Source organism: Poecile atricapillus, chromosome 6 (assembly GCF_030490865.1).
Source record: "Poecile atricapillus isolate bPoeAtr1 chromosome 6, bPoeAtr1.hap1, whole genome shotgun sequence".
Taxonomy (NCBI): Eukaryota; Metazoa; Chordata; class Aves; order Passeriformes; family Paridae; genus Poecile; species Poecile atricapillus.
The window spans coordinates 31,936,193-31,961,927 of NC_081254.1; the positions used below are offsets into that span (position 1 = coordinate 31,936,193).

Here is a 25,735-nt window from a genome sequence, read left to right on the forward strand (position 1 = left end):
GTGCCGCCCCCTCTCCTCTTCCTCCTCCTCCTTCTCCTCCTCCTCCTCCTCCTCCTGCTGTGCCGCTCCTCCTGTGGCGCTGCTGGAGCGGAGCGGGGCTGCCGGAGCGCGGCGTGTCCGTGCCCGTGTCTGTCCGTGTCTGTCCGTGCCCGTGTCCGTGTCCGTGTCTGTCCGTGCCCGTGTCCGTGTCCGTGTCCGTGTCTGTCCGTGCCCGTGTCCGTGTCCGTGTCTGTCCGTGTCCGTGTCCGTGCCCGTGTCCCCGCCGGGCTCGGTGTCCCCGGGGGCCGGAGCATGGCTTGGGGCGAGCTCGGGCTGCTCCGCTGGCTGCGGGAGAGCCGCCAGTCCCGCAAACTCATCCTGCTCATCGTCTTCATCGCGCTGCTGCTGGACAACATGCTGCTCACCGTGGTCGGTAGGTGAAATGGGCTTCTTGCCCTCCCCCGGGCTCTGCCAGGAATGATGTCCGGCGGCTGATGTGCTCCCTAGTGCCTGATTAATGCTCCCAAACCCAGCGTTTGCAAGCACCGCTTCATTTATTTGTGTTTTTAACCGTGAATTCTATTCCAGGCATCGCGAACGCGCCGCCGTGGACATCAAAGTCTTGCTTTATTTCCATGTTAATTGCAAGATAAAGAACGGTATAAAAAGATCCTTAATAACTCTTTCCCCCCTCTTTTTCTTTTTTTCTTTTTTTTTCTTCTTTTTTTCTTCTTTTTTTCTCTTTTTCCTGCTAAACGCCACTAATACTTTATAGAACGATAGATAACAGTATTTTTAGCTCGTCATCATTTTTTCTCCTGTGGTCGTGCAACTGAAACAACCGGCTAGATAACATTGGAGATGCCTGTTTCCTTGTGATAGTTCCTGTTTCCCCCACACTGGTCTTAAAATGATAGGTTAATAAGAAATTTATCTAAGTCACTTTTAAGAAAAGCACTTCCATGAGTTACTTCAATGAAATAATACAAGTTTTGATCAAAGTCTAAGATCCAACTTTTAATGGCTTCAGTGGCACAGTGTCAAGATTCAGAAATCTACTCAAATAAGACAATTGAATATTTTTTCACTGGTAGACTTAGAACTCCTCATATTCAAATATTTATATGAATTGAAAGAATATGGTCCAGAGAAACCAGTGGCTCATGGATGTGCACACAAACACACAGGAATGCACATGGTTCTCCTGGAAGCGGCTTGGTGTGTGCAGAGCCAGCTCCCAGGTGATGCTGCAGACTCAGCTTCTGAATTTCTTGAAGGGGTTTCAGGTTAAAAGTTGATGCTATAAGGTAGACCTTAGTTAGAAAATATCTATTTTTTTGCAGGTTGATTTTGGAAATTTTTTTTTGCATTAATACATCTCCTTATAAAATTATTATCATTTTATTACTTGTTTAGTAATATGTATGCTAGATGCCCTAGAAATTATTATAGTTTGCAGACTTGAGGGGCTGGGCTTTTTCAGGATGAAATGCAAGATGGGAAGGGGTGGTTCTGTCACTTGTATTAAAATGAATGAACCTGACATCTGTTTTTACAAACTCTGAAATCCTCATGTCTGAGATACATATTAATGCAATTAAATCTCAGCTAAGATCCTAAAACATGTAAGCATGGTTTCTTTGGATGATTTTCAATGTAAATTTTAAAATAATGAGACTTGCAAATATCAACATATTAGTTCCTTGATATAGGTCTGTTAATGTTTTTCCTTCCTATGGCTGGTATCTATCAATATTTCTGTGGTTTATTTTAGAAATCTTTTTTGCTGTATTTTTTATATATTGGTTTAATAATTATTCCAATGCTCTTCTCATTATTCATGCTTTTGCAGCCCAATAAGAGGACTTGTGCAGCCACGTGCGACAAAGAGGCTTCAGACATGGGTTTTGATACTTCTGATATTTTGCTTAATGATGTATTTATAGAAAACCTTATGGAAATCTTATGAAAGCTGGCAAAAAAAAATAAAGAATAATGTAAACGAACTTTTTTTTAAACTCCACTTCTGAGTTATGGGTGTGTTTTTTCCTATGAGCAAATTTCTTTTTCAGTTCTGCGTTTCTGAATGTGCTCTGTAGGAAAGCCTTGCATTCCCTGATCAATGGCAAAGCAAGCAAGACAACTTGGTGATTCCATCTACAAATAACCTGATAGTAAGATGCCAATGTATTCTATTTGTTTTTCCAGTGCCAATAATTCCCAGTTACCTTTACAGCATCGAACACGAGAAAAATGCCACAGAAATCCAGACCACTAAGCCTAACCCACCCTCAGCAACGATGGACAATTTTCACAGCATCTTTTCCTACTACGACAATTCCACCATGGTCACTGGAAATGAATCTGGGGAGAGCCAGCACGGGGAGCTGCAGCCGACCCCGACAGAGCAGATGGTTGTGAGTGTGACCCCTGCCCCCTCTGACTGCCCCAAGGATGACAAGGAGCTGCTGAATGAGAACGTTCGAGTCGGTCTCTTGTTTGCTTCCAAAGCAACAGTGCAGCTGATGACCAACCCCTTCATAGGGCCTCTGACAAACAGGTATTTTCAGGATTTCCCTCTGATGTTTTAGCCCAGATTACTGTTTCAAACAGATTATTCTTAATTCTCTTTTTGGCCCTGGCTTACTGCCTTCTTGCTTTTTCTGGAGGAATATTTTAGTGAAGTACATTGGGTGAACGCTTCTAAGCCGCCCTTTCCAAGGTAGCTGCACATCAGCCATCAGTATCATACACAATTTTCCTCCAGCTTCTGAGACCCTGGGTTTTTACAGAAACCTTTGCTGAGATGGTGTTGAAATATCTCCCCTATAGTTACAGGAGGCCAAAAGACTCTGCAGTGTAGTATTGACCAGGATTGTGAATTGTCAGTATTCCTGTGGCACCCACGTTAGGCAAAGATGATATTGGAACTGTAGGCAGGGTTCAGATCCCTTCCTGCTCTCCCTGAGAGGAGCAGCTCTTGGTGTGATGTGGTGGGTGATGGTTTGGAGTTGTCTGAGGTGAGAATCAGTGGGAAATTTGTGTGGACTTTAGTGAAAAGTGAACAAATGTCCAGCTTTGCTGATGCCATGTTCATCACCAGGTTCAGTGGGTCCCACATTCCCATCAGCACATGACTCTGCCCAGCCTTCTAATTGCTGCCTCTAAATTCATGGAAATTCATGATGTCTTGAACCAAATATATTTAAATGGGACTTTAAAGAAAATTTATTTGAACCAGGGTCAAGCTTATAAAAACAGTTATCAATGACTTAAAGCCCCTCTTCAAATCCAAGTACTTGTGATGCTTACATGGAGATTAAAAAGTATAAATAATGTCATTGAAATGTTTGACATTAATAATTAAGTTGATTTCATTGTTAGCATTTTGTGTAACCACTCCCCGCAGAAGCAGCTTCAGTTCTCCCAGACAGACTGTGAAAAGAAGGAAAGAAACTCCAAACTGTATTTAGTCAGGTCACTGATCTGCATATTTCTGATGTAAGCTGTTTTCATAGAGAATTACTCCTTCCAGAAAATAATATGCAGCAGAAATTTGTACTTGTAGAACACTTTTGTTTAAGCAGTCAATGTCCATCAGAGGTGACAATACTTAAAACAACCAATGTGCTCCAATGCCAGATATTTCAGATTTTGAAGCCACAACTACCTTGTTTAGGTTTTACAGTATATATATATAAAAAGATAAAAATAATATAAATGATATAAATATAAATATAAATATAAATATAAATATAAATATAAATATAAATATAAATATAAATATAAATATAAATATAAATATAAATATAAATATAAATATATAGTCTGAGTGTTTCCTTTCAGGCTAATAAAAAGTATCCTGCTGAGGGCTAAGCAGCATTTGGACTCACAGTGTTATGTATTCAAAACCTGTGTTTGATCTGTGGAACTGATCTAAACACAATAGACAGTTTCATTTCTGTCTCATTTCCCCTTATCACCAATACATATCACCTACACAGATATAAGTATGCCACCACAAAATTACTTTTGCACAAATATTGCTGCCAGCTGAGAAGGATTTTTCTTACCTGTATTGTTTAGTCAGGAAATCATAGCTCCTCTGCAGGTAAAGTCCCATAACAACAAATAATGTTTTTATAATAGTTCTTTGGATGTGCTTCTAGATTTTCCAAACTGCCTAAATTGTTGCCCTGTTGATATTTTGTGTTAGTGCCGCCATTTCCTGCCAAAACAGGAGAAAGGTGTGTGGTCACAGCTCTGGGACGTGCGTGACGCATCCCTGGGTTTGGCAATGAGGCAGGAGATGTTCTTGTAGCATCTCCCTTTCCTGGCAGCACAGCAGTGTGAGCTTTAGTGCTGGGAACTGAGTTTCCTCCTGGAAACTTCCTACAGGATTTTGCCTGGGGCAGGGTGTGTGGCTGCAGGGCCAGGTTTGCTCACATGCCCGGTGAGTGTGAGAAGGAAAAACAAGGAGCACGTCATCCCATCATCCCACATGACAAACTCTTCCCTCACATAGCTGAAGTGAGTGCCTTAATGGCAAAGTGGCCCTAAATTAGATTTAGGGTTCACTGGTTTTCTTTCATGCATTATTTGTATCTGGGTTACTGGTATCAGCCTTTCTTCTGAGAAATGTTTAATGGGAAATGTCAGTTAACACATTTCTCAATTAACTCTAGAAACTATTTTAGATCCTCCCCCTCTTAAACTGACAAGTTCTAATAACAATGTATATGATCAGCTAAAATATGTGATTGTATAAATCAAACAGAAAATATCTGGGTAATTGTTAGAAAGACCCTTACCACTGATAAGCTGTTTGGTTACTGTTAAGCTTTTTGCCTTTGTTGCTTCTACAAAATTCCAGCAAAATATCAAAGCTTAAGGAGAAATGCTTGCTTGTCTCAAGATCAGCGTGGACAGTTGGTTAAGATGCCCAGTAAGTTTCTTTTTCAAATGAGTAGCACACTGTGTACAGTGATATTTATTTTTCAATAGCTGTTCAAGAGTGATTTAGAATTTTAGTCAAGTGCTGGTTTTTACCAGGCACTGGCTTTGAGTGCTCAAGTTTGTACAGCCAGCAACAGGATGTTGTACTCATATGAGTCTGTGCAAATAATCACTATTTTTTTAGGTTTTCTGAAAGTTTTGGAGACCTGTTTTCCCTTCCTTTAAAATTACTGAAGATGTAGATTTTCAAAAGCAAATTTCAGAATTGATTTCATTCAAGGAGTATGTCCTGCAAGGAACATTTCTGATTTAAAGCCCAGCTCTTTTCACACAACACCAGACACACCTGGCTCAGAGAGCGGGTTTGCAATTCCTGAAACAATACAAGTTCCCATGCCCTAACAAAGTTCTAGCAGAGCAAACACCAGTGATGGCTTTGCCATAGGAAGTTAACAACACACTTCCCACCCTGGCACAGTTTCAGGGCAGAGCTGATAAGATTTTGTGGCTCAGAAGCACATTATGTTTTTCCTGGTGGTGAAATTTGTCAGACACTGTGCACAAAGCACAGCATTTGACACAGGGCTCTTTGTGAGGAGGATGCACTGGCAGGGGGGGAGTGAAAGCTCTGCCTAAAGCTGTCCAGTGAAGAGAGTGGGCAGAAAGCTGCCCTTTATACCTCACTGGGTATATTTTATCCAACTGCACTGGGACAGGAGCCCAGAGGAGCTGTGGCTGCCCCATCCCTGGAAGTGCCCAAGGATGGGGCTCTGAGCAAACTGATCCAGTGGAAGGTGTCCCAGCCCATGGCAGGGGGTTGGAAGGGGATGGGGTCTAAGCTCCCTTTCCCCCAAACCATTCTGTGATTCTCTGACTCACTCCACTGCTGTTTTCAAACTCTCACCAAGCTCTGTGCACCAGGCTGTGAGCCCAGCTGTGCCAGCCCCTCAACCACCAGAGACAATCAATGCCTCTGCCTTCTTTTTTTCATCAGTCTGGAAAAATGTGTAGTTTTAGCCTTGTCCTTATTCATATTAGCCTCAAAAAACATTAAAAAATTAATAGCTATTTTCATCATCACCTTCATTTTGACACCATCCTGTCTACAGCTTTGAACTCCTTTGCATGAGAGAGAGAGTGAGCAGCTGGGACCACAATGTGTTCGTGCCCAAGACACACAAAAGAAGGAAGCAGAGGAATAAATAACATTTGTAACTACCTATTTACAGTTCAGCTCCTATGTGAGCTTTCCTTTCAGGCTCTGGCAGGAGACTGAAGTGACCTGTTCTGGAGGCCACGCTGTCCCTCTGCCTTCCCTGTGCTCCAGCATGGGACCACACGCCCCGGTCCTATGACCCTACGTATTCTTCTTTAACTCCACAAATATTAAATGGTTCCTTGGTTCAGAACCTCGAAGAACATATTCTTGGCATAAATCCTCCCCAGTCTTCACTGCCAGTGAAGAAGAGAGCCAGAGTGCCAGCCAGGACAGAGTTAGCAAGGGGTACTCATGGGGGTACTGTGGAGCTGTGTAACAGCAGGGTTGGAATCAGTGGATTTGCAGCACTGTAATTGATAATTAGGCTCTAATAATCCACAGCTGCCCACCTGGTCAATGTAACCTTTATTGTGCTGATGCACAGAACCAATAATCTGTTGTCTTATTCTAGAGTAATCTTGTTAATGGGTATAAATAATTTCCTGAGAGCCCTACAATCTGGAACCACAGTGACTGAGGTGGAGTTCATTTGGGCATTCTCCATCAGTGGCAGCCTTTCTTTTCCATGCTTCAAGGAGTGACTCAGACTTTTCCAGTGATAAGAAATACTTGTAATAAGCACTTTTAGCTGCAAGTAGCCTTGGTGAGATGTGCTGGACTCTGCTTCAGAATTGCTTGGAGGGTTTTGAAAGGAGTGCCCCAGAAAATTATATGCTTGGCCATAGTAACAAGAAAAAATAAGAGAGAAGGCAGGCTGTTATATCCTTTGGTATTGCATCCATGCAGAGGAACAAAATGCAGAGGTAATTGTGATGGAGGGTGCTATGTCATGGCTGAGATAAAACTGCATATTCACTGTCTACACATGGCAAGAACACGAATGGCTCAGGACCAAGGGACAGAATCTCTGAATTGCCTGTTGCAGGTGGTGCCTCTCCTTCTTATGACTGTTTCTGTTGTATAGTGCACTTGTTCAGCACAACCTCCCAGTCTGTGCTCTCTAACATCTCTAGAGCAGACCAGACCAGGGAATGCAGCTGCAGATTAGATATTTGTGGTAGCACAGCTGCCAACTAATTAGTGCTGCAGTTTCAGGAGGAGCTGGGTTTGCCAAGAGGCAGGGTTTGCTGAGATTGCCCAGGAAAGGACAAACTGCATATCTAAGTAAATGTCAGCTGGATTGTCTCCTGAGAAAGCCCAACCACGGCTTCTAGAGGTTCAGTAATCCCTTACAGATGCAGCACTCCAGAATTGTGCATCTCCACATTGTAGGGGATACTCTGGTCAATATTATCCCTCCAGATATTATAAGTGTTTGTTTAACTCCCACCCTCTGCTGTGTGTCACTTTCCACCTTTGCTGTGGCCCTGTTTGTCCAAGGAAAAGGAAGAATAATATCTGAAACTGCAAAAATGAAGAACAATGCTTGAACAGTATTACACTGAAGAAGTGACTTCCAAAATGCTTCTTCCTACCTTCAACCACCACAAAGTTCCCAAGTGTAGGAAGCCTACTGGAAGAGTTGAAATCTCCTTTATTTAGTGTGATAGCACTGCTCATGAATGTTTATGGGAGATCTCACAGCTCATGGCTCTGATGTAATGATGGGAATGTGGGAGCCAATTTGGATGACATTTCATTGTATTTCATGCAAATAACTGAGTATTATTTCAATGTACTTGCAGCAGAAGCAAATTGCTGTCTTATAGGCCCTGTGTCAAGTCTATGAATGCTTGATTTCTGTACTGAAAGCAGAATTCTCCCTCACAGTGTCCATCCTAGATACATCTGGGATGGCCTTGACAGACCCAACCCTACTTTACTTTGCAGTGGGAAAAGGCATAAGGACATTCATCTTCTGCATTTATGGCCCAGAAAAATCTGGTAATGCCCACCACCAGCAGTATCCAAACCTGCAGGGCTTTTTTTCTTTTTTTTTTTCTTTTTTTCTTTTTTTTTTCTTTTTTTTTTCTTCTGTACTCCTGTACAGTGCTTTCTTTAATTGAAAAACTCAAAATCAAAGCAATTATGATCAAACTCTCTGTGGCCTGTTCTACCTGGGCCCACTGGGAAGTGCTCACTTCAGCTCTGAGGCAGGTAAGAAGTTGGCAAGAAGCAATTTTTTATTTCCTCATGTACCTAGAAACAGCAGTGGAGACCAGCATCCCATTGTGTAATACCTATGGCACACACAGCAAGGGAAGGGCTGGCTTAGGAAAAATCATTCACTTTAAATAAAGCAGACAAAAGAAAGTATTGCTCTTTAATATATCATGTATGAAGATGCTGGGAGATTAAAGTTCTTATCCTAAAGCCACAGGGGAAGTTTGTGATAGGGATTTAATTTGCTTTGGTGACACCAGTTCAGGTAAGCAGCACATGAGCAACCAGTCTCTGCTGGATATTTAAAACACCCACTTAGAGATTTCAACTAGGAGAACACGGGCACCATGTTTTTATCATATTTATCATATTTTAATGCAGTGATGATTTAAGGCAAAACACCACATGAAAGCTTAATTTATTTTATTCACAAGAATAACACAAACAATGAACACTGAGCTCTGCACTTCAGGGAGTTTTCCATTTTCAAAGGTCCTTGATTGTATAAAAATATTAATACAAAAACAAAGCTCGGAATAATTATTTTGGTTTGCCTGTGTCACGACTGCTGTCATTAAAAGGGTCATTTTTGACCCTTCCATTATTTGATTGACCTGCTTTAGCCAACACTGCCCATTTAAATGCACAACACTGTCAAATCACTGGAAACTGAAACCCTTTGAAAGTACTCCTCTGAAAAGCATCATCCATTGTTGAAGAATTTGGCCATTAAATAATGGCAAATACATTTGAGATGCACAATCCTACAAAAATGAAGCTGTGAGCAAAGTGTGCTGGATAGAATATGCACACTGTCTTCAGAGCTACATGGGTTTTGACTCTAGGGTAGATTTTTAATGGTGTGAAAAATAATATATTGCAATTTTAATTTTTTTTTTTTTTTAATTTTCAGTTTTATCTGCTAAAAAAATGTATTTGTTTCCCAGCCAGGAAGTTCTTTATTTCCTGAAAATTTGGAAATACTTGCAGCAACCAGGCATTTCTACAGGCTGTTTAGAGTCCTAATGAAGAAATGGGCTGATGAAGAAAGCTTTGATCAGCTCTGTTTCTGCTCCTAAACCCATGGAAAGCAAAAGTATTATTCTCAGGCTCTTTGGGACTCTTCCAGTGCTCCTGAGGCAAAACTCCCAGAAAAGCTGATGACAAATTTTTCCAGTAAAAAAGCCATTGGCTTGACTATGTCTCATTATAATCATTGTCTCATGAGGATGGAAACAGATGAGCATTGAAACACAACTGGGCTATTTCAAAGTTCAGCACACTCAGGGAAACCTTCCCTTGGCATATATTCGGCAACTTTGTAGAGGCCCAGAGGGGTTTTATTTGGAACAATTAAGGCAGGATGAGAATGGGGCAATCAGGACAATCATGAGAAGGATTTCCTCCAGGGATTTCAGGTATAAAGTCTGCTGTGTCAGATAAAAATAAATTTGTAATGTGGACAAATATGGCCATGTGGTCCACAATAAATAGTTCAAGAAACTGCAGGTTGGGTTTGTGTGGTGTGTGAACTCGTGTAAGACTAACTCAAAACCTCAGAAATGTGAATATTCATTTTGTTTTCCAGAATAGGCTACCAGATTCCGCTGTTTGCTGGCTTCTGCATCATGTTTGTTTCAACAATCAGTAAGTGCCCACATCTTATTTGGCCTGGCCCAGGCACATCTTTTAAATAAATGGTCTATAATAATTATCACCAGGAATTCTTCTTGCTGATGTATGGGGACTAATTTCCATGGAAAATTTAAGGGAGTCAGCTCCATGTTGATGGTGGTACTGGTGAGTTGGAACAAGTGCTCTCTTGGGAATCACAACTCTTCATCCCACCTCAGCAGATCTCTTCCTTTGCTGAATCTTTCAGGTTTTTCTGACCTGGAGCAGTGCTCAGGCACTTTAGACAGGCGTGGGAGAGCTGTCTTGCAAGGCCCTGAACAAGTAGATATCATGGGGGTTTATCAGAAAGATTGTGAGGCTGCAGTGGCTCATGAGGAGAGGATGAGTCAACAGGATCACAGCGTTGCTAAACATCGCTGTGGGATGTGCAAACAGGAGCACAGCCTGCAAGTCAGCTGAGATAATTTGCCTGCTTTAATGGCATTGATAAGGCTTCAGCTGCTGTTTTATGTTTGGTTTTGGCCTGACATTTAAAGCTGTGGCCCAGGCAGGGTACAGAGAACATCAAGGCTCATTAGAAGCCTGTGAGGATCGGTGAAAGAGCCGTTTTTGCCTCAGAAGGAAGATGTAAGATGTATTGGAGCCTATGACAAAAAAAGAAGGGGACAAAGAGTTTTCCATGTCCACTGTAAATAAAAGAAAGAATGAGAGGTTTCCTAGAGGAGATGTGGATGCTCCATCCCTGGAAGTGCTCAAGACCAGGTTGGATGGGGCTTGGAGCAACCTCATCTAGTGGAAAGTGTCCCTGCCCATGGCAGGGGATTGAGCCAGGTGATCTTTAAGGTCTCTTCTAACCCAAAACATTCCATGGTTATATGACTTTAAAACTGTACTATCAAGGGGACTGAAGTACTAGAGAGGATGACCTGGTCTTAGAGCCACTGACAACTCTGTGTTTTAGGAACACATTAGATAAACTCTGGTTGGGATGTGGATAAGAGTAGTGAGGCTAATTCATGGCAGAGCAGAGAACTGCTGAAATTCTTTTTTCCTTTATTTTTCTTGAGTTTTATGTGTCCACACAGGGATTTTTGTAAAATGTGGTGAAAAGCCCCAAAAGGCACAATCTCACAGGGCAGGTGGGAGGAGTGGATGTGGATCCCATGATTAGTTGGTGGATAACACCTTCCTGCAGCTGTAACCTGCCCAGCAAAATTCCTTAGGTGGCCAACAGATGGGAGCTGAAAACAAACCTTTATGAACTCACTCTAGATTTAATGACACTGACAACAACATGGGCTCTACAGAGATGTGGTTGAATTCCTGAGAAACTCCTATTTTGCAGTGTTGTGGGTGGGAAATTTAGCCAGGCTGAGTGCAGCACCCAGGGGCTCTGTCCCAAAAGTCAGGGAGTGGCTGAGGGTGAAGCCTGGGGTTAAATCTCTTGGGGAAAAGAAAGAGTGGCACATCCTCTGCTGCAGTTTCCCTGCTGTTGGGAGGAGAAGGAACTTGCTGGAGGTTTTGAGTGGGGGGATCTGGCTTCCCTGCTCCTTCAGCCAGCTGTGCTCCACACATCTGGCAGCACCAGGGGAAAACCTCTCTCCACCCACTCATTACTGGAGGAAACATTGGTGAGTGGGTGTCACATCCTGCCTTCCCCGTGTGCCTGGAGCTCCAGACTGGGCAGCCTTAAGAGAAGCAGCGTGGAGAGGTGAGGCTGGAAAGAAAATTCTTATTACTCCTCTTGTGTGCAGCTGAACCACAGCAGATGTAATCAAATCCTGAGTAATTAGTTAAAACTGCTTGGGCTCTTGTATTCGGTGTTACCTGGAGGCTTAGACACCTGAGAGCAATTCAACACTGACACATCTAAATGCAATAAGAGAAAATAATGCAGTTAGCATTGAAAGTGGCACAAGTCACTGTAAACACTTGACTGGACTGTAGAAAGTTTTTGTGATAGTTTCAAGAAATTGAACTTTTTAACCTAGTTAGAGTTAACCTAATTTTAAAAATTACATGTTTTTTTGTTGGTTTTTTTTTTTTCTTCCCCTGCAGTGTTTGCCTTCTCTGGAAGCTATGCATTACTATTTATTGCCAGGTCCCTTCAAGGAGTGGGTTCCTCATGTTCTTCTGTGGCAGGTAAGAGAAGAGATGATAGAGGAAAATGCAGATCACTTTCAGTAATTTTTTTAAATTGAATTTTGTCAGCACATTCAATAATTAATACAAAAATATTCAATTGAATAATTTTTTTTTTCTCCCTGTCTCTTTTATATGAAGTAGCTCAAAAGCAAATGTCTTTTAAGACTTCCTTGGTATTTGGGTTGCAGTAAGGTAGAGCACTAAATGAACTGCACTCTCCCTGGGATTTCTGCACCTGTGTCTTCAACATTTTTAATTCATTTTTAGCCATTTTAAAGGTCACTGGGAACTTATGTTGGTACTTATTACAGTTAGAGCAGCAGCTCTGTCTGCTACGGAAATTTCTGTTATAAAATGTTGTTTTCAAGGGTTTACCATGCTGGCTGCCAGCTTGGGCTCAGTATTTCTGTACCACATTTCCAAAAAAGTGTCTCATTTTCAAATGAGTAGGTAAAACAGAGTATGGGTTTTCAGCCCAAATTATTTCAGCATTCTTGAGGCTGAGGCTGGAGAAAATATGTTTTGTTCATGCTGAGTATTTCAATCTTGAAAAAAATTCCTGCAATGTCAGGAACTGATGCCTGTTAAGGTTGCAAGTCAAGCTTTCCCAAGGGAAGACATTCCAGAATCAAAATGGTTGTTCAGCTGTAACTCAGTCCCTGTGCAAGGGAACACCTTGAGCTACGGGCTCTTAGGTGAACACAATACTTTCTTTTTTTCTCAGCCACTGTAGACAAAAGAGCAGAAAAGGCCAAGGACCATCTAGTCCACCCCTTCCTGAAGGCAGGATCAACTTAATATCTGTCATTCCTCATGCACACTTGACAGGCACGACCTCAGAAGCCTCCAGAACTGCCCTCAGCATCCAGCTTGGTGCTTAAGTACATTTACGGTCTGGAAGGTTTTTTCCCTGATCTCTCATCTATAGACTTTACTGCCATGTGAACTTATTTCTGCTTCCCATCCTTCAGAGAACACAAAGAACAGTTTCCTTTCTTTATCTTCCTGGCTCTCTTTCATATTGCAAGAGTTTTGTCACCACTCACAACAGTTTTATCCTCTGTGGTTTAAAATAGGAAGTCTTGCAGCTGTCCCTCACCGATGTTATTCTGGGCCCTTGCTCACCCTCGTTGCCATTCTGTGCATGGTCTCCAGGCACCCCCAGATTTCTCCCTGTGCTGCACCAGCAGCAGACCCAGCTCTGGGAAGAAGCTCTGGCTCCTTACAGGGTCAGCAGCAGTGAGATTCTCATCATGTATCTCACAGGCAAAGGAAGTTTTGTGTACCATTGCTTCCAGTCATTTGCTGTCCTGCATTTGTGTGTGCAATCACCCCTATCTAGGGAGAACTTGGTGTTATTGTCTTTGCATTGCCCCCTCCTTCTGCCAGATTATTTCCCCAAATCCCACATTCATGGTGAATTCTAATGCAGCTCTCTAACAGCTCTCCAGCTGTTCATGCAAACAATTGATGTCATCCACTCTTTTCACAGTAATCCACACAGGACCTCTGCTCTTTTGATGCACATCACGGATGGTATTTACTGAGTGATCAACCATGCAATGTATTGTTTTCCTTCTCTGTGTAGCTGTGGACCTTATTTACTGAGTCCTATGTAAATCTTGGTTTGAAAACAGAATTATTAATTTCTATAAGGACTCTTCTGCAGCAGTTACGTCTACAGTGTCTGAGTGCTCCACAAAAAAAACAAGCAAATTCAGCTTCATGTTTCCTTTTATGAAATGAAGGTTCATAATCAAGAGCAGAAATAAGGCATGTGAAGATAAAGGTCAAAAGGATCCTTTAATTTTTTGATGCTGAACTTGAAACACTCATTTACAAAGCAATCAGCTCTGCATAATTTCTCATGCCCAGAGCTCTGTCCACAGTTGGAGCTAAGTGGACACCAGACCTTTGTGCACTCCAAGTATAAATAAATGATGGTGAATACTTGTCAAAAGCTTTGTTTCTGCTCATTGGAAAGCATCATCTAAAAGCTCTGTGACAAAGAGATGAATAAAGGATCTAACAAATAAGGGCATCACTAAATTATCTGACTAATACTGCACAACAGAACGTGGTCTTGGGGACCATGGATGTTGCCAGGACCATTTTTGCTTGGAAGTTAATTCTGTGGGGAAGGACTATATATATAGATATATCTCTCTGTGTGTGTATATGTATATACAAAAATACTTGGTCATTTCTGTATAATGTTTAGTAGGTGTGGTAAATGATGACCATAAACTGTGGCACTCAGATGCTTAATTTTGTGCTGTGCTTTTTTCTTTTCTTTGTCTCTATTTTATTTTTGTTTCATTGTAGGGATGGGCTTGCTTGCCACTGTCTACACAGATGATGAAGAGAGAGGCAATGCAATGGGAATTGCACTTGGAGGCCTGGCTATGGGAGTATTAGGTCAGTGAGTTGGAGGCTCTTCTGGCAAAAGAAACCATCCCAAAGCATGATCTTGGGACCTCTGAAAGCAGCAGAAGGATCTCCTTGGGTGTCATGGTATTGTGCAGTCTCCAGACAGGATTCATGGTGCATGTGAGCAGCTTGTCCCACAGCAGACATTCCCTATGTGGATACACGTGTCAAGCAGTAATCTCTGAGATTTTTTTTGGGTTTGTTTACATTGCAGAATGTTTTGGGGAATGAACAATATGGTTATTGCCATGATCAATAATCTTTGTGGGGATTTTCAGAGTAGATTTTTGGTCGCTGTGTGCCAGTAGCAGAATGCCCAAGCACTCACAGGGGATTTGTTCAGAGTCAGTCTTCACAACTGTGTCCTTTCCTTTCCTTGGCAGTGGGCCCCCCTTTTGGGAGTGTCATGTACGAGTTTGTGGGGAAGAGCTCTCCTTTCCTGGTGCTGGCAGCCCTGGCTCTGTTTGATGGAGGTCAGTAGGTACCCGGAGTCACCCTGAAGCACATCCCTCTCCTGCTGGCCATCCCCCATCCTGGAGGAGTGTTACACCACTGATTTCTTTTCACAGCTGTTCAGTTACTTGTTCTGCAGCCCTCCAGAACACAGGCAGAAGTGAGTATTGAGGTAAAACACTGCAGGAATGGGTGTCACTTTGCCTTTCCTAATCCCAAGCTTTTGTTTCGCAGAGTCAGAAGGGGACACCTTTACTGACACTTTTGAAGGACCCATATATCATTATTGCAGCAGGTACCAGATCTTTTTTTCCCTTCTTTAAACCAGCCATTGATGCCATCCCTGGCCTCTTGGCATGCTTTGGGCTGAGATGCTTTGAGTGTTGTCATTTGCTGGTTTACTTTACATAAAGATCTAAGAATGTGTTGGTAATACAGAATGAATATACCTGTAAAAGCAAAAAAGGCAGAAAACTTGAAATAAATGTGAAGTAACTGAGAGGCCACTAATGACTTGCAGGTGCCTGCTGAGGCAATGAGATGTGGCCAGGAAACTTCTTGTGAGGCAAGTGCCTTGGCCAAGGCTTTCAGAGTGAGGGATTGCCAGCACATCACAGGCAGGCACAGGGAATAACATTGAACTTTGTTTCTGTCTGAAGAGGGAGTGAATTTGGTCTCTTGAGCCTGAATTGTATTTCAGGAAAGGTCTGGGTGGAACCTTGGAACCTCTTGAGTGGTGTTTGGTACTATATATATATAATTTTTCTAATGAGCCTTTCTGTCTCAAGAGAGGTTTGTCTTTTTGCATCGCATATTGTGGAATGTTTACTCTGAAGTCTGTAATTAAGCCTGGCCCTTTCTAATGTTGATAAAATACCTGGAAACAGATAAATATTTTCACAGTTCTGTTTCTTCATCCTAGCTTATTTGTCCAACAGAACAATTCTCCCATTTCTGAAAGTTTTCTGTTTCTTGCTGATCTTAGGGAATTATCATAACCTTAACTCTGTGGCTTGGTTGAGCTGTGACTTAAGTTATACAAACCCTTTTGCTTGAGAAATTCTTGGAGCATGAAAAAACCACTGAATAAGAGTATTTGAGGGAAAAGTATAGCAAAGACAGTGCTTGTCATAAGAGATCAGATTTGCCATTCAGCTGACTCAGTAACTTCTCTTACAGCAGTTAAAGCATATAAAGTATGAGAAAGTCCCTCCCATGGATTTTCAGTGGGCTTAGGGGGAGAACCTGGGGACTCTGCCTCAAGGGACAGAGGCTGCCCAGGGCTTTGACAGCACAGGTGATGCTGATGTTCTCTAACCTCAGCCTTCTCTCCTTGCTTTATTTCCCTTGCAGACCAAATTTGGTTTTGTCAGAGCTGAATGCCAAATGCCCTGGTTAGTGTCAGAGGTGATGCTTCACAGTCTGTGCCATCAGTACCCATTGACCAGGCAGGAGAAATGTCACTGACATGTTTTATCACCCTGGTGGAAGCTCAGGGAGTGAAACCAGTGACATTCTTGAAGCCAAACCTCACTGACAGGGATTCCAGGAAAATCAGTGCTACTGCCCGACAAAGTTGCATGGACAGACAATTTAATTTAAACTATCAGATTCAAAAACCAGAGCTGAGACAGGAATTGTGAGCACACAGGTCCTTGAGAAGGCGTGGGACAGCTTTTCACTGGGTCCCTGCTCTTTCACAGGAAAATGCCAGTGGTGTCTGTGGCTGCCAAAAGCTGAGGGGGTTCTTGGCTGTGGAGATGAGATCCAGCTGGAAGGCTGCAGTTTCACACCTTCTGGCCAGCACAGGACATTTAATCTAATTCAAGGAAGAAAAGATGTAGGATTCATGCTCTCAACACATGGCACTTTAAAGAAAGGTCGGCTTCATGCAAGACTGAGGGAAGAAATAATTTATTTTCTTTTGAGGAAGCTTTGCTGAGGCAGCAGGCTCTTGGACTTTGCCCCAAGATTGCAGAGTTGCTCAGGCTCTCACTTTTCTCTTGGGGCACATTCTACAGATCTGAAGCACCTTTATCACCCTGAGTACTTTGGTAAGCTCTGGTGATGCTTCCTGGCCTAAAGAGAAGTAGGTGCCACAACTGTGTGCAAGCTAACCTGTTTCTCCTTCCTTTGTGGGGCTTGTTCAGAACAGAATAAATCCTTTGCTGTTTAAGCTGTCTCAGTTAGAATGGTCCTGCTTCCACTCTGTGCAGCCTGAAATGTTTTGTCCAGCATCAAGGAAGCTGTTTGAGCATGGCTGATTTTGGCTTGGAAGAGCCCCAAGGTTTTTAACTGGGGCTCCTTACAGACCCTCTCTGGGAGCCTGCAGCAGAGTGGAAAGGTTGGATTTTGTCTTTAGGGTAAAGCAGTGCTGAACTGTTGCTCCTTGCCCAGGGAGGGGAGTGAGCCAGCTAGCCAGCAAGTTCATTTTAGGAACTGTGGATACACAGTGTAATGTATTCTGACAGGTTTGAGCAAAGAATGACATCAGTGCTCATTTGGTTTTGAACCTTATGATGAGGAACTCCTTCTGAGAGAAATAATGTTTCTCTGACCTCTGAAAAATTCAGCTTTTTTTTTGAAAAAAAAAAAAGAGAAAAAAATTATAGTAAATGACTGGAAGAGTCTAGAATATTTTCTGAAACTCAGTGGTTGTAAGTATTAGGAAGAAAGATGGGAACACAACTTGAGGTTGTCACTTCCAGCAGTGACTTCCAAAAGCCATTTTGTAAGGGATTAGCAGAGGGGACATGTCCTGTTGCCCTGCATTAAGCTTTGAGTGCCTGAGGGTCTTTTGAGTAAGCGTGAAAGGCATCTTGAATGCAAAGAAATACCGTGGGGTTTCATAATCCCTCCACTAAAGCTGAAGTGCACTGCTGAGGAGAGATGAACACGACACAAACCCACTGGAGCCTGGCACTGCAGGCAGTGGTGTGGGGCAGAGCTGAGCTGCCAGGCAAGACTGAATCAGCACTTCCACCACTTGATATCCTTTGTGTCGGGTTATTAAAGGTCCAGGGATTCAAAAGAGATTGGTAAGCATTTGAAATTCGGGTTATTAAAGGTCCAGGGATCCAAAAGAGATTGGTAAGCATTTGAAATTCAGGTTATTAAAGGTCCAGGGATCCAAAAGAGATTGGTAAGCATTTGAAATTCATAGGGCTGTGCAAGCTCAAAGCCGTGTTTGCTGCACAGGCTGGCTGACTTGTAGGATCTTGAGAGAAAATTCCCATTTGTGGGGAACAGACCTCCCTGTGGCTGTATCTTGGTATTTTTAGGATCAAGACCTCCCCATCCTGTCATGTGATGTAGGCATGATCTCTCAGATGGCAGAGGGTCAGAGCCTGAGCCTCTTACACAACAGGGCTCTGGTATTGCCCCAGGAGACCAGGTAAAGACCAAGTGATTGTAGTTTTAGCTAATCATTTGTACAACAGACCTCATGAACTTTCCAAATGTCATCAAGCTCACTGCGAACTTTCACATTATGAAACAGCTTAACCTTTATTGTAGAGTTTCTAGGAGAATAGAAACATATAAAAAGTTAGCATTCAGTGATATTACACTGTGTTCTATTTAATGTTAATCACCTTCTGACACATGACAATTAGGGCTGTAAGAAGTGCAAGATTTTATGTAAAAGCATCCATTCTTTGCATGGTGTTTTGTTGATAATCTAAACAAATAATTGCTACTATTTTTTCCCCTCCCCTTCTTTCTTTAAGGATCAATCTGTTTTGCAAACATGGCTATTGCTATGCTTGAACCTGCTTTACCCATCTGGATGATGGAGACCATGTGCTCAAAAAAATGGCAGCTTGGTAAAGTACAGTATATTGTTTGCATCTCTATATTTTGTCTATTGAATGCCTGAGTTCTGGTCCTGTTAAAGATTATTTGCTTTGGGGGTGTAATTTGTTTTTGGTTTCTTTTTTATATAATCTGTAAAGTGTCAGTGTTAAACCAGCAGAGTTAGAAACACTGGTATGTAAGAAAAATACAGTGGGGTGATGTTATTGCAATTGAGGCTCCTGTAATGGGCTGCACTCACATTTCAAGGAAAAACAGTTGCAGGCAGCCTCAGGACTGGGGTTGATGCAGCTCCACTGGGAATCCCAGCACTGCTTTGGCAGTGAATGCTGGCCAGGGCAGCTGCAAGGTGCCTGCTTTACAGAGCCAGCCTTTCAGAGCAAAGCCAGTTGTTTGGTTTTTCCCTGTAGGGAATCCCTCCTCAGTTCCTAGATTGAATTGCCCTGAGCAGGCAGGCACAGAGATCTGCAGCAGGAGCCAGGCACGTTTGTGGCAGCACCCCCTCCTTCCAGGCCACTCCTGGTGACGTGGAAGAAAGATGGAATTCTGCTTAAAATGTGGCCATGAGGACATGAGGAGCACTTTCCCTTGGAATTGAAATATTTGGCATCCTTTAGTGGTTGCTTAATCACCCCTGTGAACAGAAAGCAGCGGGAGCCCCACCTTGGACCTCGTTATGACTTTTAGCAGGGACACAGCCTTGGGAAACCAAGGCCATAGGTGAACATGGAACGTGCCCCATCTGTCCACTGGCATCCAGAGGAAATCTGGGGCAGTTTCTTCTTCTTTGAGGTGAACAAGAGCAGGAAAAAACCACCAGAAAGTGGATTAAATTCTAGTGAGTGACAAACCATGTGTGAGGTTGATATGAATCTTCTTAAGTGGGGGATCCCCAGCCTTCATCTATCTCTGATTGATTTCATGAAGTGTTTATGAAGCTATTTTTTAATATCAGTGTATAGTATGAAAGAAAAAGAAAAATCCTTCAGGAAAATGATGTTCAGCTGATATCCCTGATCTGTGTTAATGTAGGTGTCCCTACACCCCAGAGAAAGCACAAATTCTAATTAAAGGAATTGATATCTAGAATGGCCACAGATGCAGCTGTGCATGTACTGCTGAACCTGGCAATAACTGCTAGCCTGTAATACAGCAGAATGAACATGCAGACTTGGGTATTTTGAACCTCAAAAAAGAAAATAAATACTGCCTATCTATTTCCCTCACAGTTTCATGCTACTGGTGCAATGGAAATGAGATTTACAAATCTCTTAATTGAACAGAGGTTAATAGAAGGAAAATAACCATTTTAAATTAAGACTAATTTAACCCCTTAATGGTACAAGTAATTGACTGCACTTCACTTTGTCTGATTTGACAGCATTAATTAAAATTTTTAAGCCTCTTAAATTGTAAATTGAACTTCAGTGTTTTAAGCAAATTGTTATCTTATGCAATTGGAAATCCAGCTGTTTGAAACCTGATCTGAAGAAGGTATAAAGAACCTTGATTTGGCCAATGAATATTACTGTGCATAAAGGCTATTTAGAAAACTATTGTTCTGCCTCAGTGTACCACAGCTTACAGACCAACCTGTGCAAGTCTTCTTTACCAAGCCTTTGCAGTGTTATTTCACTTTTACAGCTGTCAAGGTCTGCTCTGTGAGACTGTTTGGTATAACCAGATAGCTCCAAGCAGTACTGAAGTAGCTGTGGTTACACAGGCTAAAATTAAATCTTTCCCCAGCGCCACCACTGTAACCCACAAGGTTTTTAATCACAGGATATTGCTGTGCTAACAATTACCTCTTGATTTTTTTGTTATGAATGTATCAGAGAGATGGGAAGGGAGATGGATAGGCAGGAAATGAGAAAACCTATGCTGCCCTGGAGAAAGATGAGGAGCATATACACGTGAAGGAAGCGGTTGGATTGTGTACCCTGATGCCAAGGCTGCTTTCTAAATCTCTGGCTGGGTCCTGTCCTGGGACTTGTGTGTAAGGAGAGGATGAATCCTCCTTTACAGACTGTAATAACTGGATTTTAAACCAGAGATGTCACCAGACAACAGCATCTACTCCAGATACAGCCTCTGCTGTGGCAACTTCAGGGATAGAAAAACACTGCTGGTGCCAACAGTGTGCTCTTCCAGGTGGAGGTGGGAAATGAGAGACACAATTTACTCAGGTGTCCTCATCTGCAAACTATTACAGTTTTTAAAGTTTTATTTTATTTAAACCAGTATGTGTTTTCTTTTAAAAAAATATTAAAAATAGGTTGGCTTAATAGCTTTGGTACAATTTTAAAAGTTTTTTCTGCCCCTACATTGTGGATACATGCTTGACTTCAGTCTCTGCTTGACCAAGGGCCACATCATGGCACTACAGACATGCCTGTAACAGGAAGATTTGGGGCATGCCCAGGCTTAGAGGGGGACTGTCACTTGCAAAAAGCCACAGCAGCCCTGCTGTCCCTCCTGCAGGGACCCCTGGGCACCCTGGGCTGGCTGCATGTGCTCAGCATATGCTCCAGAGGCCCTGCAACTGCAGGAGAGTTCTCTTCTTCACCCGTCCCAAAGCTTCTTGTAGGCAGATATAAACCTGTTGCTCTTTGTTGTTCTGTCCCCTCTCCCAGACAGTTCTTGTATCTAATGCTGAAAAAACTCTTTTCAAAGGCATCACATTGCTCCTGCATTTCACAGATGATGTCCTTAGATTTCATGGGAAGGCTGCAACAAACCGGATATTTGATTCTTTGGGTTCTATTAGATGTGTCCAGATCAAAATTGCAGTGTCTGGGATTTATTAGTTTCTTCTAACACTTCACTAAAATCCTTGCTGATAAAACATCTCATTCATATTTTTCAGGCGTTGCTTTTCTTCCAGCCAGCATCTCTTATCTCATTGGGACAAATCTTTTTGGGATACTTGCGCACAAAATTGGAAGGTATGCTTAATTTAAAATACTGATCATCTTCCAGTTTCCTTGTGTATCATTTCCAGTGTTTCCCAGGGCAGTTTACTGATAGTGGAAATTATTAAATCTTGTTCTATAGGAGAAAAATTGCTTTTTTTTTGAACACATTGCTACTTCTGCTGTTTAACTCAGCGCTTCAGACATGGCTTTGGAACATTCAGGATCAGCTCTAATATCTCATTATCACCCATCTCTGAGTGATGTCTCTTCTTTGATAGGTGGCTTTGTGCTTTGCTCGGGATGCTAATCGTGGGAATAAGTATTTTATGTGTAAGTAGACAATCATGCATCTTTTAAATCACGTGAATGTTTGTGTGCTCATCTTCAAATACGCGCTTTTCCCATGCCAGTTTTATGACACGCTATTAAACAATGTGTGGTTAATAAGTTCCAGATCAGAGTTTTGAGTGCTTTCCAATTTCAGTGCTTCAATTATTTTTAGGACTGATGACTGTGAGAGGAGCGTGCTCCTCTGTTGAGCCATCACTCAGCAGTTTATAATAGTAAGTGTGTCAGTGGTTTAATGGCACAGTTGTCAGAAATGACAGCTCGGAACAAGGATCAAACTCTCAGATCTGTACAAAGTGGGCCATAACTACTTGGAGAATTCATCTCAGAAAAAGAAACTAGCCTCATTAGCACGTGCAGCGTGACGTAATTAACTGTCTGAAATTTCCTTTATAGGTACCGTTTGCTAAAAACATTTATGGGCTCATAGCACCAACGTTTGGGGTTGGATTTGCCATAGGTAAGAAAATTTGCAATGAGTTCTTACAATCTGTTGTTTCTGTAAAAATGGTTTGATATGAAATTACACAGAAGATCAGTTTTGTTGCCATTCTGTCCTAGCGGAGGTGAAGCCTGAGCTGTGGCCCAAACTGGCAGGCAGAGCAAGAAGGATTAAGGGACAGGGAGTTTGAACCAGGCCTGTCCAGTGCCCCAAACCCATAGTCCTTCCTGTGCTGGAAAAAGGATTTATATAGACGTTTCCACAGAAAAAATAAAAAATAGGCTTAAATTTTTTGTACATGAAGAGGAATTCCCAAGCTCACGCACATGTACCCTTCAAGGAACATGTGTGAACTTTCTGGGCCATGCAGGCAGGCTGCAGTGGGGATCTTCTGCTTTTCAGTGCTTGGCTGCTCAGAAATGTTCTGGGGCATCTTCACATGAGCGATGTGCAGTGGGGAAAGAAGCTACAGGCACAAATTCAGATCCCAAGTACCTCAGCTGTTTTGTGAGCTGTCTGTGCTGTTTCTTGCCAGGAATGAGGGTGTGTACCAAAAGACATGATAAAAACACTGTAAATAGTTTTGTTTGACTGGGGGCTAATGCTGTCTCTCAGGCCTTCAGTCAGGGTAAGTTCCCACCAGGTAACTTTCCCCTAATGACTTGGCAGGTGATGTGAGGTGGGAGCTTTGCACAGATGGCTGGTGGGAAGTGTGGACACACCCTAAGCTCACATGTTTCCTGTGACACATGTACACCTGGATACATGGCCACACCTGGCCCCAGGCACAGCAAAGACCATAAAAAGCAAAGCCAATACAGACTATTTTTCCCACAAATCTTTCCCTTAGTTATGAGCAAGCATCCTTTTCGCTGCTTTCGCATCCCTTCTCAGCACGTAGCTCACCAAGGCGTTAAAAGAAGGGGAAGAAGAAGGCAGCATTTTCCTGGGATGTGTTTTGCAGGGATGGTGGACTCCTCCATGATGCCAATCATGGGCTACCTGGTGGATCTGCGCCACGTGTCAGTCTATGGCAGCGTGTACGCCATAGCCGACGTTGCCTTTTGCATGGGTTTTGCCATAGGTAAGTCCAGCCTTGCCCTGCCTGGAAAGCAGAGTGGAGAAAAGGGGAATCTGCTACAATGCCAGCTGTGATTCCCAGGGGTACTTGCAGATTTTGTGGGAAGAGGTTCTTATTTTCTGCAAGAAATCAGAGCAGGGGGAATTGTGTTTGGCTCCTGTTCCTCTCCTCTGCAGTAATGTTGTGCTCACTTCATGAGCTGTAAGAGGCTTGAAGGTGTCTGAACACAAAAAATGGGATATTCTGAGGAAAGAGGCCTTGGAACATTTAGAACTAACACCACAGCTGTGTTCCAAGGGTCTGTGAAGGGAATAACTCCCCACTGACCCCCTGCCTCCTTGAGAGCATGACACAGATGCCCTTAGGAACATCTCTAATCTCCTCAAGGAATGTGGGGTATGGAGCCAGGAAAGTTTTATGATATAATTACAAACATGTCTATACATTCCTCAAGTCCATTTGTAAGATGGGGGGGTTTGTATACAAAGTTACTGTTGTTTAAAGTGACTGCTGCAAACTTTGTGTCTGAGCAATCTCCAGAAAAGGGTTTTTATCTGTACAAGGTCCCTCTGCTGGTGGTGCCATTGCCAAGGCCATTGGATTCCCATGGCTCATGACAATTATAGGAATTGTGGATATCCTCTTTGCTCCCCTGTGCTTTTTCCTTCGAAGTCCACCTGCCAAAGAGGAGAAAATGGTAAGTGTAACTTGTTTTTTTTAGTTTTTTGCTTTTTATTTTTTTTTTTGAGGGGGAGGGTGAGTTTAGTGAAACAAATGATAGCTTACGTTTGCATCTTTGCCTCTAACTTCCTCAAAACGGGAGCAGCACAGTGTGTTTCACCCTCAGGGATTAACTTTGGAATGAACTCCCCCTTCTTTTTATGTCCAAGATGTATAAAGGCAAACCCTTTATTAGATAGATGTTACAAAGTCACAAATTTGATTTTTATGGGACAGGGTCCTGCCTACATTCCTCTGCAGCAGCATACGCTGTGCTGGAGTCAGCATAGAGCTCACTTCTCTTTTCCTTGAAGAGCCAGAACTCTACTGGCCAATTGACCAAAATATTCCTTGGTGTGCCTCAACCTGCTTTTTCCCACGGTCCTCTAGAGTCTATTTTCAATCATCTTTTTTCCTCCTTCTCCTTCCTTCATACAGTTCACCAATCCCTACAAACTAGTGGCTTCTCTTGTCCAATCTGTGCCACAGGGCTTCTCTTTTTCTTTTATTTTTCTTTTTTTTTTTTTCTATAAATTTGCCAAAGACTTAATGCTCCAGAGCACTCAGAGCTCCCCAGCCACTGTAGGGTGGTAAGAACAGTGTCACCACCTGGAAGTTTAGCCCACCCAGCACTCTATCCTTGCTCTGCCTGAAAAAGGCTGATCTGGGCTCAAAATGTAGTTGCTGGTTGTTTATTTGGGTGAAAAGAAACTAATTTTGCATGGTTGTGGTCTTATTCTGCAGCGGCACATCTCTGCAAGGTAAGGACAGCACCTGCTGCTTGTGCTGCTCACTTTGTACCAGCACAAGGTGGAAAATTGAATCTTGCTGAAATGATGGTGCATGTGAGGCCAGAGACCTTCTGTTCTGCTCCTATTTGGACTGCAGAATCCCAGAGATCCCACTTAATCCCTTGTCATGACCTTTGCTGACTGCACTTGGTTTAGTTTGCTTTGGTTTTCTTACATTAAATAAGGCCGAGGAACAGAAAGGAAAAAAATAAAATCAGCCGCTGTTTGCTGGCAATATGAAATTTATCACAAACTTCCGTGGCCCTGACAGTTTCACTTGTAACATCACAGCCCCTGAAGGGACAGGATCTCTCCCCGTGGCTCCAACACCTTCCAGCATCTGCCACCTCTAATAGACCTTGAAAAGCAAAATAGCTCCTGTTCCCAAAGTGGCTCATGGCCCTAAAATGATGTGCCAATTCAGGTTGGAGGACAGTCAAAAGGAGGGTCCCAAAATTGTGGTCTTTGTGTAATTATTAACCCCTAAATTTAATTACACTCAGCATGAAGGACCCTACACAGCTGTTCCTTGGAACAGCTTGGGACTTGGAACTCCTTGGGAAATTTCAACCCAGAAAATTTAGTATTTTATCTGGCCCTTACCATGATTATCACTTTCAGCTTGCCATGGGTGTCAAGGCACAGTAGTGGGACCACCACTCTTGGCATTATCCTCAGTTATACTGTTCAGGATCTCCATGGAAA

General features: G+C 42.6%; 1 protein-coding gene across 1 annotated transcript in view; it reads left to right on the forward strand.

Moving 5' to 3' along the window:
* Window positions 1-202: 202 nt before the first annotated feature.
* SLC18A2 (solute carrier family 18 member A2) overlaps window positions 203-25,735 on the forward strand; it is a 28,181-nt gene continuing 2,648 nt past the window's right edge. The window contains exons 1-14 of the mRNA XM_058841247.1: window positions 203-412; window positions 2,188-2,539; window positions 9,846-9,904; window positions 11,951-12,034; window positions 14,363-14,455; window positions 14,851-14,940; window positions 15,037-15,080; window positions 15,155-15,215; window positions 18,649-18,744; window positions 21,600-21,678; window positions 21,927-21,978; window positions 22,393-22,456; window positions 23,403-23,522; window positions 24,083-24,216. Coding sequence (XP_058697230.1) covers window positions 292-412; window positions 2,188-2,539; window positions 9,846-9,904; window positions 11,951-12,034; window positions 14,363-14,455; window positions 14,851-14,940; window positions 15,037-15,080; window positions 15,155-15,215; window positions 18,649-18,744; window positions 21,600-21,678; window positions 21,927-21,978; window positions 22,393-22,456; window positions 23,403-23,522; window positions 24,083-24,216 — 1,449 coding nt within the window. The 5' untranslated portion in view covers window positions 203-291. The remainder of the gene's footprint in view (window positions 413-2,187; window positions 2,540-9,845; window positions 9,905-11,950; window positions 12,035-14,362; window positions 14,456-14,850; window positions 14,941-15,036; window positions 15,081-15,154; window positions 15,216-18,648; window positions 18,745-21,599; window positions 21,679-21,926; window positions 21,979-22,392; window positions 22,457-23,402; window positions 23,523-24,082; window positions 24,217-25,735) is intronic.